Source organism: Protomyctophum bolini, assembly GCF_963924005.1.
Source record: "Protomyctophum bolini genome assembly, chromosome: 17".
NCBI classification, from domain to species: domain Eukaryota; kingdom Metazoa; phylum Chordata; class Actinopteri; order Myctophiformes; family Myctophidae; genus Protomyctophum; species Protomyctophum bolini.
The window spans coordinates 42,191,333-42,204,348 of NC_137878.1; the positions used below are offsets into that span (position 1 = coordinate 42,191,333).

At 42.8% G+C, this 13,016-nt stretch overlaps 1 protein-coding gene across 1 annotated transcript in view; it reads right to left on the bottom strand.

Moving 5' to 3' along the window:
- phf14 (PHD finger protein 14) overlaps positions 1-13,016 on the bottom strand; it is a gene marked incomplete at its 5' end in the record, with an annotated part of 165,507 nt that overhangs the window by 138,552 nt on the left and 13,939 nt on the right. The window contains 6 exon segments of the mRNA XM_080787290.1: positions 831-1,037; positions 3,064-3,164; positions 4,805-5,013; positions 8,645-8,745; positions 9,740-10,023; positions 12,152-12,262. Of these exon segments, the coding sequence (XP_080643416.1) occupies positions 831-1,037; positions 3,064-3,164; positions 4,805-5,013; positions 8,645-8,745; positions 9,740-10,023; positions 12,152-12,262 (1,013 nt within the window).

Here is a 13,016-nt window from a genome sequence, read left to right on the forward strand (position 1 = left end):
CTTGTCGTGACAAATCATGACAACACACACAATATTTCGGGCCAAACAAAGAATTAGAAGAAGTAGAAAAATACGGCAGGTAAAAACAACACTTTCTTTGTTGTTTTTCTTCTTTGTAATTATTTGTTTGGTCCAAAATATTGTGTGTGTTGTTGTCATGATTTGTCACGACAAGAGTTGGCTTCGTAAGACGCTTAAAAGGTCTTTAAATAAATTAAATAAGAACTGCCTTATGGGGGACAAATGCATTGCGTTTTCATTTCCTGGGCCGTTCGTTGTTCTGAAAGGGGGAGGGGACTGCGGCGCTCTATAGTAGACAAGAGATTCAGTATAAGACATTTTACACTTGTTTTGCATGCTGAACACATATAGCCGATCTACAAGACGAGTAAGACGCGCGGACGCGGGAAGCGAACGCAGATCGTAAATTGCAATAACAATTAGAATAAGCCAGGTCCACAACAAACAAATCACTCAGCTCCATATATGGACACAAAAGGGGCCAGGTCCACATATACAATAAGCGATGCAACACACTCCATATTTGGACGTCCCGCTGTTACTGTATATGTGGACCTGGCCCCTTTTGTGCCCATATATGGAGCTGAGTGGACCTGGCCCCTTTTGTGCCCATATATGGAGCTGAGTGATTGCTGATGCAACACACTCCATATTTGGATAGCGGGGGACACACACAGACAGACAGACAGACAGACATGATCTGCTAGGTCTCATAGTAAGTGCTCACTGCGTTCGCAATCACAGCGACGCGTTGTAGAGCTTGTAGATCGGCTACACATTTCAATGGTCATTTCCCATTGGCCGCTCACCTCGTGACCTTTGCCCTGCTGGGACATGCTGTCATTGGTCAGCTCGTCGTCGAAGGCCCCGCCCCCCCCGGCGCTGCCCTTGGGCTGCTGCTTCTTCTTGGCGTGCTGCTTCTTCGTTGGTTTGACGTCGCTGCTGTCGCTGCCGCTGTTGTTTACGTTGTTGCCGTTGCTGTTGTTGTTGTTGTTCTCCACGTCCTCGTCCTCCTCCTATAGGGAGGAACCCATATCCATATGATTAAAGGAGAATTCCATACTAAAAGGCTTTCTTACCTTTCTTTGTAGTCGTTACGTCCCCACCAAAGAGGTCCAGGTGTTATTTTGTGCAAAAACTCCTTATTGGCTGTTTCCCCTACCATAAGCCCTACATGAATTGCATTGGATTGAATGGGGCTATGGGGTGTTGTGCTAATTTGCTTATTTTCATCGCTCAAAAAAAAAATATTTTTTGTATATATCCACTCTTCATAATGTAAATAATATCCCAAGCGGCACACTTTACTACTTATTTAGATGGAAATAAGCGAATTAGCACAACACCCCATAGCCCCATTCAATTCCCATTCAATTCAATGCAATTCATTGAGGGCTTATGGTAGGGAAAATAGCCAATAAGGAGTTTTTGCACAAAGAAACACCTGGACCTCTTTGGTGGGGACGTAAAGGTAAAAAAGCCTTCTAGCATGGAATTCTCCTTTAACAGTTCAGGTATATATATACCAATCACATATATTCTGGGGGTCCTTGACATCAGTGTTGTTTTCGTCGACTAAAACTAAGACGAAAAATGTTCCACTGAAGAAAACTAAATGGAAACTAAATAAAAACTAAGCTACGATGACTAAAACTAAGACTAAATATACTGACAATTTCGTCGACGAATAAAAACTAGACTAAAATGTTAGGAAGGGACTAGTGGACAAGAGATCCATTATAAGTAATTTTACAAGTGTAAAAACACTCATTACGACGGCATCAAGACCCGCCAAAATACATTTTAGTCGACTAAATCTAACTAAACCAAAATAGATGATCCCTGTGCTTTAGACCCGCTGCTGACATGTCTGTCTAGCATCAAATGTTGGATGAGTGAGAACTTTCTCAAGCTAAACGAGGATAAGACAGAAGTTCTCATAATCGGTTCTAGTGAGCAGAAAGAATCAATAATAAGCAGACTTGGTAACCTGACTGTAGAAAGTAACAGTACAGTAAAGAACCTGGGGGTTATTATTGATTCTGAATTGAATTTTAATTCACACATTAATCATGTTACCAAGATTGCCTTTTTTCACCTTAGAAATATTGCACGAATCAGAGCCTATTTGTCCTTCTACGATGCAAAAACGCTAATCCACACCTTTGTTTTTTCTCGGCTTGACTACTGCAATGCACTTTTTTCAGGACTGCCTAAGAAAACAACTGACAGATTACAACTTGTCCAAAATGCAGCAGCCAGAGTTTTAACTAGAACTAAGATGAGAGAACATATTACTCCAGTTTTGGCATCACTGCACTGGCTTCCGGTTGTTTTTAGGATTGATTTTAAAATTATTTTACTTGTCTATAAAGCTCTCAATGGTCTCGCACCTTCCTACCTAAATATGTCCCAAACCGCCCCCTAAGGTCTTCCACTGCTGGCCTGCTCGCTTTGCCAAAAAAAAGGCAACAAAAAAATACGGGGAAGCAGCTTTTTGCTTCTACGGGCCGTCGGCATGGAACAAACTCCCACTGTACCTTCGACAGGCAGCCTCTGTAGACATTTTTAAAGCTCAGCTCAAGACCCACTTCTACAACATTGCTTTTAATTGATCTTTTATTTTTTTATTTTTGTTATTCATGTCCTCACTGTATTGCATTACTGCTTGTTTTTTAATGTTGTTGCCTTGCTTTTCTTTTATTCTCCATTTTTCTGTAAAGCACTTTGAGCTGCATTTCATGTCATGAAAGGTGCTATACAAATAAAGTTTTTATTATTATTATTATTATTATTAAATCAACTGTAGATTTAGTCGACTAATAAATCTTATGACATTCAGTCGACTAAAACTAGACTAACACTAAAACTAAATGAAGTTTCAGTCCAAAGACTATGACTAAACTAAAATAGAATCGAGGAGCGACTGACATTTTTAGAATCTGATCTCAGGTCAGAATGGGTTAATCAGACCAAGTGTGTGTCCAGTGGAAACCTGGTATGAATCTGATCTCAGGTCAGAATGGGTTAATTGGTCCATACCTCCTCCTCGCCATCATCCTCCTTATCTTCATCATCGTCGTCGTCGTTATCGTCGTCTTCATCGTCGCTGGCGCTCGCCCCGTCCTCCTCGGCCCCGCCTCCTTTGAGGGACCGAAACCGTTTTAATTAATTAGAAAGTCTTTCAACCCATTTACAGTTTATACACCTTACAGTGGGGACTACTGAATCTGGTATATTTACACTGCATTTTTTAATGTAATGTTCATCAGTGTACACTGTCCCGATATAAACAAATTTAGGGCCTTTCTGTGTGGAGTTTGCATGTTCTCCCCGTGCCCCCTAGGGTACAGTAGGTACCCTCACATGTTCTCCCCGTGTCCCCTATAGGGTAGGTACCCTCACAAAAACATGCAGTAATCCTGGTCTCTAAACTGCCCCCCCCCCCCCCCCCTGGCCAGCCGGGGCGCCTGATGGAGGGGAAAGGAACTGGTTGGAATAACGTGTTCCTTCCACGCGCTACGACGTCCAACCAGGGAAACTCCCCCCAGTCAGGTGTAAAGGAGCAACTTGGACACTCAGGCATGAAGGAAGCATGAGTTCAAGTCCGTTGCTCTCCCCTTGTCCCCCATATATGGGGACTAGGTTGGTCTCCCCTTGTCCCCCATATATGGGGACTAGGTTGGTGGAGGGTGTGTAGAGCCCAGGATCACATTAGAGGATAGACACAGGGGTGAAAAATGGGTTACAAAATCGTGGGATAGAAAATATATTAAAAAAAATAAAGCTGTAGTAGTATTTATATTTATATTAATATTAATAGTAGTATCATTACCTCTCCCAGTAGAAGAGGAGGACCTCTTCTTCTGGCCTCCAGTCATTATATTTATATTAATATTAGTATCATTACCTCTCCCAGTAGAAGAGGAGGACCTCTTCTTCTGGCCTCCAGTCATTATATTTATATTATTACCTCTCCCAGTAGAAGAGGAGGACCTCTTCTTCTGGCCCCCAGGCCTCCAGTCATTATATTTATATTATTACCTCTCCCAGTAGAAGAGGAGGACCTCTTCTTCTGGCCTCCAGGCCTCCAGTCATTATATTTATATTATTACCTCTCCCAGTAGAAGAGGAGGACCTCTTCTTCTGGCCCCCAGGCCTCCAGTCATTATATTTATATTAATATTAATATTAGTATTATTACCTCTCCCAGTAGAAGAGGAGGACCTCTTCTTCTGGCCCCCAGGCCTCCAGTCATTATATGTATATTATTACCTCTCCCAGTAGAAGAGGAGGACCTCTTCTTCTGGCCCCCAGGCCTCCGTCATTATATGTATATTATTACCTCTCCCAGTAGAAGAGGAGGACCTCTTCTTCTGGCCCCCAGGCCTCCAGTCATTATATGTATATTATTACCTCTCCCAGTAGAAGAGGAGGACCTCTTCTTCTGGCCTCCAGGCCTCCAGTCATTATATTTATATTATTACCTCTCCCAGAAGAAGAGGAGGACCTCTTCTTCTGGCCTCCAGGCCTCCAGTCATTATATTAATATTATTATTAGTATCATTACCTCTCCCAGTAGAAGAGGAGGACCTCTTCTTCTGGCCCCCAGGCCTCCAGTCATTATATTTATATTATTACCTCTCCCAGTAGAAGAGGAGGACCTCTTCTTCTGGCCCCCAGGCCTCCAGTCATTATATTTATATTATTACCTCTCCCAGTAGAAGAGGAGGACCTCTTCTTCTGGCCTCCAGGCCTCCAGTCATTATATTTATAGTATTACCTCTCCCAGTAGAAGAGGAGGACCTCTTCTTCTGGCCTCCAGGCCTCCAGTCGTTGTCGTCCTCAGAGTCGTAGTCGTCCATCTCGTTCAGCTCCTCCATGGAGGTGAAGTCCAGCATGGGACGGTTCCGACGGAAGTTCCACTTCTTGGTCTCCGTCTGCCCCTCCCCCTCCTCCTCCTCCGCGGGGGTGGCCCCTCCTCCTCCGGACCTGGCGGAAACAACATAACAACATATATATGAGTGTGTTCAGAACCCAACGCCCGGGGTTATTTAATCCATAAATAAGTTTCCGATGTCGTCCCACCAGAAGCTAACATTGAATGTTCCGCAACAGCCCCCAGCCTGTGGAGCGATGCGATCGGTTTTGATATCAATAATCCCTGTGCTTTTGATGATCAATCGCTGGGCGTTACTAATTGATTGAACGGAGAACTCTGTCCTGTGTGCTCAGGGTGTTAGCACCCCGATCGCCCGGGACGAAGTTCACCGTCCTTTCAATTAGGCAATGTCACACGAGAGGGTGTGGGTTAACGTGATTATTGCCACGACAGGGAATTGGTCAGGAACGAGACGTTGTCTCCTAGACCGTTATTTGACACTTTTGGTTGTTGAGAAACAGCTCCTAAAACATTATTTGACACTTTTGGTTGTTGAGAAACAGCTCCTAAAACATTATTTGACACTTTTGGTTGTTGAGAAACAGCTCCTAAAACATTATTTGACACTTTTGGTTGTTGAGAAACAGCTCCTAAAACATTATTTGACACTTTTGGTTGTTGAGAAACAGCTCCTAAAACATTATTTGACACTTTTGGTTGTTGAGAAACAGCTCCTAAAACATTATTTGACACGTTGGTTGTTGAGAAACAGCTCCTAAAACATTATTTTACACTTTTGGCTGTTGAGAAACAGCTCCTAAAACATTATTTGACACTTTTGGTTGTTGAAAAACAGCTTCTAACCATTATTTGACACTTTGGTTGTTGAGAAACAGCTCCTAAAACATTATTTTACACTTTTGGTTGTTGAGAAACAGCTCCTAAAACATTATTTGACACTTTTGGTTGTTGAAAAACAGCTTCTAACCATTATTTGACACTTTGGTTGTTGAGAAACAGCTCCTAAAACATTATTTGACACTTTTGGTTGTTGAGAAACAGCTCCTAAAACATTATTTGACACTTTTGGTTGTTGAAAAACAGCTTCTAACCATTATTTGACACTTTGGTTGTTGAGAAACAGCTCCTAAAACATTATTTTACACTTTTGGTTGTTGAGAAACAGCTCCTAAAACATTATTTGACACTTTTGGTTGTTGAAAAACAGCTTCTAACCATTATTTGACACTTTGGTTGTTGAGAAACAGCTCCTAAAACATTATTTTACACTTTTGGTTACTGAGAAACAGCTCCTAAAACATTATTTGGCACTTTTGGTTGTTGAAAAACAGCTTCTAACCATTATTTGACACTTTGGTTGTTGAGAAACAACTCCTAAAACATTATTTGACACTTTTGGTTGTTGAGAAACAGCTCCTAAAACATTATTTGACACTTTTGGTTGTTGAAAAACAGCTTCTAACCATTATTTGACACTTTGGTTGTTGAGAAAAAGCTCCTAAAACATTATTTTACACTTTTGGTTGTTGAGAAACAGCTCCTAAAACATTATTTGACACTTTTGGTTGTTGAAAAACAGCTTCTAACCATTATTTGACACTTTGGTTGTTGAGAAACAGCTCCTAAAACATTATTTGACACTTTTGGTTGTTGAAAAACAGCTTCTAACCATTATTTGACACTTTGGTTGTTGAGAAACAGCTCCTAAAACATTATTTTACAATTTTGGTTATTGAGAAACAGGTCCTAAAACATTTTTTTACACTTTTGGTTATTGAGAAACAGGTCCTAAAACATTTTTTTACACTTTTGGTTGTTGAAAAACAGCTTCTAACCATTATTTGACACTTTGGTTGTTGAGAAACAGCTCATAAAACATTCTTTGACACTTTTGGTTGTTGAGAAACAGCTCCTAAAACATTATTTGACACTTTTGGTTGTTGAAAAACAGCTTCTAACCATTATTTGACACTTTGGTTGTTGAGAAACAGCTCCTAAAACATTATTTTACACTTTTGGTTGTTGAGAAACAGCTCCTAAAACATTATTTGACACTTTGGTTGTTGAGAAACAGCTCCTAAAACATTATTTGACACTTTTGGTTACTGAGAAACAGCTCCTAAAACATTATTTGGCACTTTTGGTTGTTGAAAAACAGCTTCTAACCATTATTTGACACTTTGGTTGTTGAGAAACAACTCCTAAAACATTATTTGACACTTTTGGTTGTTGAGAAACAGCTCCTAAAACATTATTTGACACTTTTGGTTGTTGAAAAACAGCTTCTAACCATTATTTGACACTTTGGTTGTTGAGAAAAAGCTCCTAAAACATTATTTTACACTTTTGGTTGTTGAGAAACAGCTCCTAAAACATTATTTGACACTTTTGGTTGTTGAAAAACAGCTTCTAACCATTATTTGACACTTTGGTTGTTGAGAAACAGCTCCTAAAACATTATTTGACACTTTTGGTTGTTGAAAAACAGCTTCTAACCATTATTTGACACTTTGGTTGTTGAGAAACAGCTCCTAAAACATTATTTTACAATTTTGGTTATTGAGAAACAGGTCCTAAAACATTTTTTTACACTTTTGGTTATTGAGAAACAGGTCCTAAAACATTTTTTTACACTTTTGGTTGTTGAAAAACAGCTTCTAACCATTATTTGACACTTTGGTTGTTGAGAAACAGCTCATAAAACATTCTTTGACACTTTTGGTTGTTGAGAAACAGCTCCTAAAACATTATTTGACACTTTTGGTTGTTGAAAAACAGCTTCTAACCATTATTTGACACTTTGGTTGTTGAGAAACAGCTCCTAAAACATTATTTTACACTTTTGGTTGTTGAGAAACAGCTCCTAAAACATTATTTGACACTTTGGTTGTTGAGAAACAGCTCCTAAAACATTATTTGACACTTTTGGCTGTTGAAAAACAGCTTCTAACGATTTTTTTACACTTTTGGCTGTTGAGGTCTGTTGAGTCCTACTATTAACATCCTGTGGGAGGCGAAAATGTCACACTTTCCTTTTGCTTTAAGTAGCATGTGATGTGTCAAACTAGGGGGTTTTCACAAGAAGCCCCTATAAAAAAGATACTAACCGCCGGTCAGCAAGTGGATTGATGAATATATGTATATAGACAATAGAAAAGACTATATACCAATGTTTCCCGCTTTAAACAAAAGAAGCCTGTCGGCTGCCAGACTAAAGGGAAACCCCACTGAGGGTTCAAAGGTCAGGTTTTAACCCCACTGAGGGTTCAAAGGTCAGGTTTTAACCCCACTGAGGGTTCAAAGGTCAGTTTTTTTTAGGTCATAAAATAACAGTAAGTTGCGTCAAAGAGATTCTATATAAAGAGGCGACACTCTCAAATATTTGGAATCACCACTAGATGGCGCATCGGTAGCGCTTTGACGTCATCACAACCAAGATGGCGGCGGGAGAAGGATAATCTTAGAAGTGGAATAGAATGACTTCAAAGACTCTTTTTGGAAGCGTTCTGAAAGAGCGCACTGTGCAATGCAAACTAATACGAGAGTGAGCTCCCGGTGAGCATTTGCGAACGCACCCATGTTTTTTTAGAGCAACCGGAAGTTGCGTCATCACAACAAAATGGCGGAGGCACTGGGCGCTGGTTGTTACTATGGGGTTTAATGAGAGTGTCGCCTCTTTATATAGAATCTCTTTGGTTGCGTGTTGGTGTCCAGACCTACCCAGAGCCGCTGTTGTTCCCTCCGCTGTCCAGCGCCACAGTGCCCCCTGCTGCAGCCTCCGTGGCGGGGTTGGCGGCCTTCTTGCTCCGCCGTCGCCCCCCCTTGGAGAGGAAAAGGAAAGGTACTATGTTTACCCTGCAGGGTAACTGGACTAAAGGTACTATGTTTACCCAGGGTAACTGGACTAAAGGTACTATGTTTACCCAGGGTAACTGGACTAAAGGTACTATGTTTACCCTGCAGGGTAACTGGACTAAAGGTACTATGTTTACCCTGCAGGGTAACTGGACTAAAGGTACCATGTTTACCCAGGGTAACTGGACTAAAGGTACTATGTTTACCCAGGGTAACTGGACTAAAGGTACTATGTTTACCCTGAGGGTAACTGGACTAAAGGTACTATGTTTACCCAGGGTAACTGGACTAAAGGTACTATGTTTATCCAGGGTAACTGGACTAAAGGTACTATGTTTACCCTGCAGGGTAACTGGACTAAAGGTACTATGTTTACCCAGGGTAACTGGACTAAAGGTACTATGTTTACCCTGCAGGGTAACTGGACTAAAGGTACTATGTTTACCCTGCAGGGTAACTGGACTAAAGGCACTGTATTTACCCAGGGTAACTGGACTAAAGGTACTATGTTTACCCTGCAGGGTAACTGGACTAAAGGTACTATGTTTACCCTGCAGGGTAACTGGACTAAAGGTACTGTGTTTACCCTGAGGGTAACTGGACTAAAGGTACTATGTTTACCCTGAGGGTAACTGGACTAAAGGTACTATGTTTACCCTGAGGGTAACTGGACTAAAGGTACTATGTTTACCCTGCAGGGTAACTGGACTAAAGGTACTATGTTTACCCAGGGTAACTGGACTAAAGGTACTATGTTTACCCATAGTAACTGGACTAAAGGTACTATGTTTACCCAGGGTAACTGGACCCAGCTGTTGTAAACAAGTGTATAATGCTTAATCGGGTCGTCCAACTCACAGTCAACAGTCTGTTTGTATTGAGTTTGTGCTTGAAATGTGTACTGTAATTCTGCAAACTGTTAATAAATATTTCAATCAAATTGTAAATGGTTGTAAATACCTTGGGGGCAGAGGATGAGGAGGAGGAGGAGGGGTCTTTGGGCTCTTTGGCGTCAGCGGTAGGATCCTTCCTCTCCTCCTCCTCTTCCTCCTCCTCTTCCTCCTCGTCTTCCTCAGTGGTCACCGCATCGTCCACCGTCAGCTCCTTGGCCTCCTCCTCATCGATGTCCCCCTCGGCCCCCTCCCCCCCCTCGGCCCCCTCCTCGCTGTCAGAGGCGCGGCGGGGGGCCTCGCCTTCCTCGTCCTCCTCGTCCTCGCTGCCCACGCCCGTCCCATCGGAGCCCCCTGGTGGAGAGGACAGAGAACAACAACAACAGTTAACACCCTGAACGTTATTTAATCCATTAACCCATTCAGGGACGGGAACCCCCTTTGGTATTTAACCAAATTTGGGGCGGGAACCCCTTTTGGTCTTTTAAACATGTTATAATTTAGCTATTGAAAAATAGCAGACTCTATATATAGCAGACAGAGCTTGTAGATCTGCTATTTTTTGAAAAATCGTGAAAATATTTATTTCAGAAAACTGGAGGATTTAGAAGATTTTTTTTTTTTAATTTTGAGGTCAGGCCTGAATGGGTTAAAGCATTATGTTGCACTTTAGCTATTGAAAAATAGCAGACCTACAAGCTCATAGCGCGGCACCGAGTGCCGCGCTATGAGCTTGTAGCTCTGCTATTTTTGAAAAATTGTGAAAATGTGACGCGCAAATCTTTGAATATTTATTCCTTCAGCGGGAACGTTTTTTAACTCAAATCTTTACTTCTGGGGAGGATATAGAAACATGGCTTGTTCTGAAAACTATCATGATTTAGAAGACATTTATATTAAAAAATATATATATATATGTGTGTGCGTCTGTGACTGTAGAGAGGAGCTGTGTGTGTGTCTGTGACTGTAGAGGAGCTGTGTGTGTCTGTGACTGTAGAGGAGCTGTGTGTGTCTGTGACTGTAGAGGGGAGCTGTGTGTGTCTGTGACTGTAGAGGAGCTGTGTGTGTCTGTGACTGTAGAGAGGAGCTGTGTGTGTCTGTGACTGTAGAGAGGAGCTGTGTGTGCCTGTGACTGTAGAGGAGCTGTGTGTGTCTGTGACTGTAGAGGGGAGCTGTGTGTGTCTGTGACTGTAGAGGGGAGCTGTGTGTGTGTGTGTGTGTGTGTGTGTGTGTGTGTGTGTGTGTGTGTGTGTGTGTGTGTGTGTGTGTGTGTCTGTGACTGTAGAGGGGAGCTGTGTGTGTGTCTGTGACTGTAGAGGAGCTGTGTGTGTCTGTGACTGTAGAGAGGAGCTGTGTGTGTCTGTGACTGTAGAGAGGAGCTGTGTGTGTCTGTGACTGTAGAGGGGAGCTGTGTGTGTGTGTGTGTGTCTGTAGAGGGGAGCTGTGTGTGTGTCTGTGACTGTAGAGGGGAGCTGTGTGTGTCTGTGACTGTAGAGGGGAGCTGTGTGTGTCTGTGACTGTAGAGGGGAGCTGTGTGTGTGTGTGTGTCTGTGACTGTAGAGAGGAGCTGTGTCTGTGACTGTAGAGAGGAGCTGTGTGTGTCTGTGACTGTAGAGGAGAGCTGTGTGTGTCTGTGACTGTAGAGGGGAGCTGTGTGTGTGTGTGTGTGTCTGTGACTGTAGAGAGGAGCTGTGTCTGTGACTGTAGAGAGGAGCTGTGTGTGTCTGTGACTGTAGAGAGGAGCTGTGTGTGTCTGTGACTGTAGAGAGGAGCTGTGTCTGTGACTGTAGAGGGGAGCTGTGTGTGTCTGTGACTGTAGAGAGGAGCTGTGTCTGTGACTGTAGAGAGGAGCTGTGTCTGTGACTGTAGAGGGGAGCTGTGTGTGTCTGTGACTGTAGAGAGGAGCTGTGTCTGTGACTGTAGAGAGGAGCTGTGTGTGTGTGTGTGTGTGTGTGTGTGTGTGTCTGTGACCGTAGAGGGGAGCTGTGTGTGTCTGTGACTGTAGAGGGGAGCTGTGTGTGTCTGTGACTGTAGAGGGGAGCTGTGTGTGTGTGTCTGTGACTGTAGAGGGGAGCTGTGTGTGTGTGTCTGTGACTGTAGAGAGGAGCTGTGTCTGTGACTGTAGAGAGGAGCTGTGTGTGTCTGTGACTGTAGAGGGGAGCTGTGTGTGTGTGTCTGTGACTGTAGAGAGGAGCTGTGTGTGTCTGTGACTGTAGAGGGGAGCTGTGTGTGTCTGTGACTGTAGAGAGGAGCTGTGTGTGTCTGTGACTGTAGAGGGGAGCTGTGTGTGTCTGTGACTGTAGAGAGGAGCTGTGTCTGTGACTGTAGAGGGGAGCTGTGTGTGTCTGTGACTGTAGAGAGGAGCTGTGTCTGTGACTGTAGAGAGGAGCTGTCTCTGTGACTGTAGAGAGGAGCTGTGTGTCGTGCGTGCGTGTAGCGTGCGCGTAGCGTGTGCGTAGCATTGTGTAGAGTAGCGTGCTACCTTCAGCGTCTCCCAGCTCAAAGTCGGAGTCGTCAGAGCTGTCATAGTCCAGAGCGTCCAGCAGGGACGCTGTGAGCGGCTTCACCTGACGGCGCTTCACTCCTCGGTCCACTACAGAAGAACAACCACAGTTAGTATCACTATGGAAACTCTATTTCAGTTTTAGTCTCATAGTCTTTGGAATTAAACTAAAACATTCAGTTTTAGTCGTATTTCAGTCACCTGGGAATGTTTTAGTGTTAAGTCTAGTTTTAGTCGACTAAATATCATAGGATTTTAGTCGACTAAAATGTATTTTGGCGGGCCTTGATGCCGTCGTAACGGCTCATTATTTACACGTGTTGAGCAGATCTACAAGCGCACAAGACACCGCCAAGCGTTGTGGCCCTCGTTCTCCTTCAGGTCGGGTCATGGCAGAGAAGAAAAAAAAACGCATAAAAAAACGAATCTTTAACAGAAGCATTCAGGGGCCACAAACGGCCGAGAGGGGCCTTAAACTAAACGTGGTTTCTTTCACCTTCAAGCGTAACCCGTTCAGACCCCAGAGCACCGTTCTACAAAACCACTCCTAGCATCCTGACACTTTTCTTTATGTTTCTATATCAGTGGTTCTATATGTTTCTATATCAGTGGTTCTATATGTTTCTATATCAGTGGTTCTATATGTTTCTATATCAGTGGTTCTATATGGTTCTATATCAGTGGTTCTATATGTTTCTATATCAGTGGTTCTATATGTTTCTATATCAGTGGTTCTATATGTTTCTATATCAGTGGTTCTATATGTTTCTATATCAGTGGTTCTTTATGTTTCTATATCAGTGGTTCTTTATGTTTCTATATCAGTGGTTCTTTATGTTTCTAT